This window comes from Triticum urartu, chromosome 7, assembly GCF_003073215.2.
Source record: "Triticum urartu cultivar G1812 chromosome 7, Tu2.1, whole genome shotgun sequence".
Taxonomy (NCBI): Eukaryota; Viridiplantae; Streptophyta; class Magnoliopsida; order Poales; family Poaceae; genus Triticum; species Triticum urartu.
The window spans coordinates 65,291,540-65,295,917 of NC_053028.1; the positions used below are offsets into that span (position 1 = coordinate 65,291,540).

A 4,378-nucleotide genomic window follows, 5' to 3' on the forward strand; every position below is an offset into this window, starting at 1 on the left:
TACACATGGCTTTTTTGCTCATCTCCCCCTGATATTCTATCTGAATCTGTTGAACGTGGACATATGACTCTAGATATATACATCCTTTTCCTGTTTAATTTTTCTTTTTTCTGATAGATTAAAATACTCTTCAAAATATTTATCTGTCAGACACTAACTAAAAATATGACATGTTATATATGAAAAATTCTTGAGAAAAAATGTGTATAAATTTTAAATATATATACATGCATACCTGAATTTTTTTTTCAACGGACTAATTTTTTTACGTCGCATTCATTCAAGTAAGGCACTCAGAGGAAGACATATCAAGACTCCAGTTATTAAGATGGTACTCAAAGTAGCCCTTGACCTCCACCTTTCCTTTCTAACTAGCATTTGCTCAGTATGATGATGAAAACCACGAGCTTGTGTACATAATAAAACTTGCAAAAGGGCGAAAGGATGAATAGGTCGATGACAATGAGGAGACGGAGCAATTGTGATAAGTGGCGAAATATAATTTTTGTTATCCCATTGCAACGCACGGGCTTTTTTGCTAGTAATAATAAAGCATGGATTGACTCCGTGGATTCACCGTCACAATACGCTTCTTCCCGTGATTTTACGTTTTCATTTTTTCCACCTATATTATTTTCTACATCCAAGGTGGTACTATTGCTTTTTATCATTGAAATTTCGTCCGCTCAGATCGAACACAAGCGAGCTACGGTATATTGGGCTTCAACGTATTTGGCCCAACAAACAAATCGAACGAAGAGACCGATTAGAAGATGAATCAGAGGCCCATAAAAAACAAGACAGATCCGAACACGTCCTCCGCTCCTAAGTCGGTCAGCACGCACGTTCTTCTCTCATCTCCCACCCCGTAGAAAAATCCAACCTCCACGGATCCATCGCCGCCACCATACCAAGATCCGGTGAGAGAGCGATCGTCCCGGACGTGGGCGACCATCTGGAACATGGAGCTGCCATGAAAACACTCGGTGTCATGGAGGGCGAGGTCAAGGTCCGCTACCTAGGCCACGAGCCCACGATCTCAACTTGAGCTTGTCGAGGCGGATGTTTTGCAAGCTGCTGGCGCGCCGTGTGCAGCTCCAGCGCCAACGATAGCCCGATCATCCCGATAGCCGAGGTAGCCAACCGGCTTGGCCTTTGCCCTTGCTGCGCCGCCGTTGGAGTGCGCGGCCGCGGTGGAGTAGCTCTACAGGGCGGCTGCACGGAGACCGGCAGAAGCTTGTGAAGAGCCATGACTGTGATCGATAGCAGCAATCGCGATTATGAATTCTTCTTTTGTTTTCCTTTGAGTTGATGGGGGCTAGATGTACTTCAGACAAGGCTTCAACAAGGAAGAGCAGAAGACCACTAATACTTTTTAGTATTGAATGATGTAGTGTACTATCTATCTATCCATTCAAGAAAATTGATGGTGATGGAATCCGCTTGTGTGCGTGTTTGGGTGTGCCTCTGGTCGCTCGATGGTTTCTGCAGGTTCCGTAAAGTAAGAAACTGTTGGTCCTATTCTGAATTCTAATAATGTTGATCACCAGGGACAGAGAGATCAGAGGACGGATGGAAGGGATGGCGACAAAGTTATATTCGAAAGGGAATAACGCTGGAATACCTTGCTGTTGCTACCTGTCAGAGTGCATAATTATGAAGTAAATTACTCGGCACTGCTTAGTTGCCAAACTTGATAGTTGCTAAGACCTTCTGTGGACAAGATACACAAACATACAATTGCATGGTAAGTTAACGTTTTCGGATGGATTTTGTTTGCCTTTCTTGACAAGAAAACTATAACTATTTGATTATAGTTTATCAAAGGTAACTTGCCAGCGACATGAGAAGTATGTTCATTGTTTTCATGTGGACTAACTTACTGGATGATTTTATTCATTTCTTATAGCTTCACTCAAATAATTCTCCCTATATTTTTGGGTAATTCATTTCATCCAATAGTTGATAGTTGCTTCATTATTACAAAAATTGATCAGACCAGGAAAAGAGATCTGACGATAGTTTTTTCGTTATTACGAAAAATTCATCAGAGAGAAAAATAAATCTTATCTGATAGTTTGTTCTTTTTCCCCATTATCTGAGAAAAGTTCTCCCTAGATTGCGGATGCAATCGTGGCATGAGATTGTTAAGAGTAAAGACATGCATATGGGTACTTTTCATTGGCACATCACTCTGTAATGAAAATAATAGCATCATATTTTATTTACCCAACTATTGTTCTCCAAAACTAATATTATTTGCTTTCTACAGGTACTATGTAGAGTATTCAAAGAGGTCATCTTCATGAAACTAGCAGAGGATAGACATTAGGAAAAATGAGAGATGAGGTGAGTTTTTGTTGTTCACCATCCAATTCAAGCATCACACAAATTAAGCATTACTATTCAAAGGATGCAGAGTTAACCTGTTCATCCTTTCTAAGGAATTAATAAGTTAAAATGTGTATCCCGTTGCAACGCACGAGTTTTCTTTTGCTAGTCTTTCCCTAATAATAAAGTACGGATTGACTCCGTGGGTTCACCATCACAATACGCTTTTTCCCGTAATTTTACACTTTCATTTTGAATTTAAAACATATACGCGAGGTGGTACTAATTAGGAAAACCACGTCATGTGCAATGTGACTATGCATACGGTGGCAGGCTGCCAGCCCAAAACAAATTGCCACCGGGCCGGATCGACCTCCCGAAACACGCAAACATGAAATCCGACAAACTCGTGTTATTTGGATTGCACGCACAAGGAAACTATACATCTTCTTCCATGACATATAAATTCCAACAGAGAACCAACGTCCTGGTTGCCTCGGCCCTCTCCGGACCGCCGGCCTTCGCTGCTGCCGCTGGCCACTACGACCTCCAGAAGGACCTCTTCATAACGCAGAGCCTCGGCGAGCCTCAGGGCGACGGCTCATCGATGTACAGGGTGACGGTGACGAACCAGTGCGCCGGCGACGAACGCACGGGCAAGCCCTGCGTCATCTCCAGGATCCGCCTGCAGTGCGGCAACTTCCGCTCCGTCATCCCCGTCGACCCCAAGGTGCTCCGCGTCGTAGTCCTCGGCGTCTGCCTCCTCAACGCTGCCACTACATCCCGCAGGACCGCAACGTCTCCTTCGTCTACACCAGCTACCTGCGAGAAAACCTCTATGTCCTCTCCGCCGTGTGCAGCCTCGGACGTTGATTTCGCTTTTGTTTTACTCAACTGGCGCGTGTATGTCATCTTTAGAGTTTAGACACCGGTATGAAATTTTGGTAGGATCGATCAGAGGATGTTTAGATGTGCCCGAAGAGATGTCGTTCATGTGGACTTAGCACAGGCGTGGTATTTACTTTAGTTGTTTCACTCTTTTTAATATGTATAAAGCATTGTGTGTATTTGAAAAAAAAGCTTTAGTAGTTTCGTCACTGTGTTTAAACTGCATGGTTTTTGCGTGCTATTTTGAGCAAGAAATTGATATTGTGAGATTTGCTTAATCTTGATCGATGCGTTTCCTTTTACGCTTAGATATACTTCTTGGTGGGAAAAAAATAGCAATGGCCAGAGTGGAGTGGAACAGAGGGACGGCGGCGGCACTTAGTGGCCGACCATGGGAGGCGGCACTGGCGGGAAGTGCGGCCGCGCGACGCTTCTCTCCTGGAGGCAGCGCTAGAGAGGAACGAGGGAGGGGCGGATCGAGGATGCAGGGGAGGGGGGGATGAGAGAGGAGATGGCACCCGGCTAGGGTTAGGAAGAGTTAGATGGGCCGCTGGGCCGATCGCAGAGCTTCTTCTTTTATTCTACATGATTTCGAAAATAGGTTTTAAAAATTATGTCATTTTTTTTCTCGAATACGCACGATAAAACCCATGCCATGGTTATTGGGTGAGGGCCGTGTGATATTTTCTTCTTCCGTTGCAACGCGCGGGCTCTTTTGCTAGTAATCTAAAGCACGAATTGACTCCGTGGGTTCACCGTCACAGTACGCTTCCGCCCAGTCATAATACGCTTTTACGATTATTATTTGCACCTTTTGATGAGAACAGTAATGATTTAGATTTAATAGTTTCCACGTAACACATATTTAACATGTATATGTGCCAGTATATTGAGTTGTCACATATATAGCATATAAGGTATAAAATAGAAAAGTAGAAACTATAGCAGACTAATGGACACGTACGCCAAATTATCTATACTAAATCGGAAACTTAGAACCATAGTCCATCACGTTTCATCCTCACAAAAGATACCTATCACGTTTCTATGTGCACCTAACGGCAGGGAGACATAAATTAAAAAAAAACAAGGGAACGTGCATTACTTCAATCGGACATGGCAAGTCAAACGACCAAGCTGTAGCCAAATACGTATCAGA

At 43.5% G+C, this 4,378-nt stretch overlaps 1 protein-coding gene across 2 annotated transcripts; it reads left to right on the top strand.

The window, feature by feature from the left end:
• The first annotated feature begins 1,550 nt into the window (after window positions 1-1,550).
• LOC125524253 lies at window positions 1,551-3,438 on the top strand. 2 transcript variants are annotated; one of them, XM_048689330.1, is made up of 3 exons: window positions 1,551-1,747; window positions 2,273-2,349; window positions 2,807-3,438. In XM_048689330.1, the coding sequence occupies exons 2-3, from the start codon at window positions 2,338-2,340 to the stop codon at window positions 3,254-3,256; spliced, it is 462 nt and encodes a 153-aa protein (XP_048545287.1). In that variant the 5' UTR covers window positions 1,551-1,747; window positions 2,273-2,337; the 3' UTR covers window positions 3,257-3,438. The 2 variants fall into 2 exon arrangements, with proteins under 2 accessions (XP_048545287.1, XP_048545288.1); XM_048689331.1 differs by lacking the exon at window positions 1,551-1,747 and adding an exon at window positions 1,755-2,171.
• Window positions 3,439-4,378: the final 940 nt, after the last annotated feature.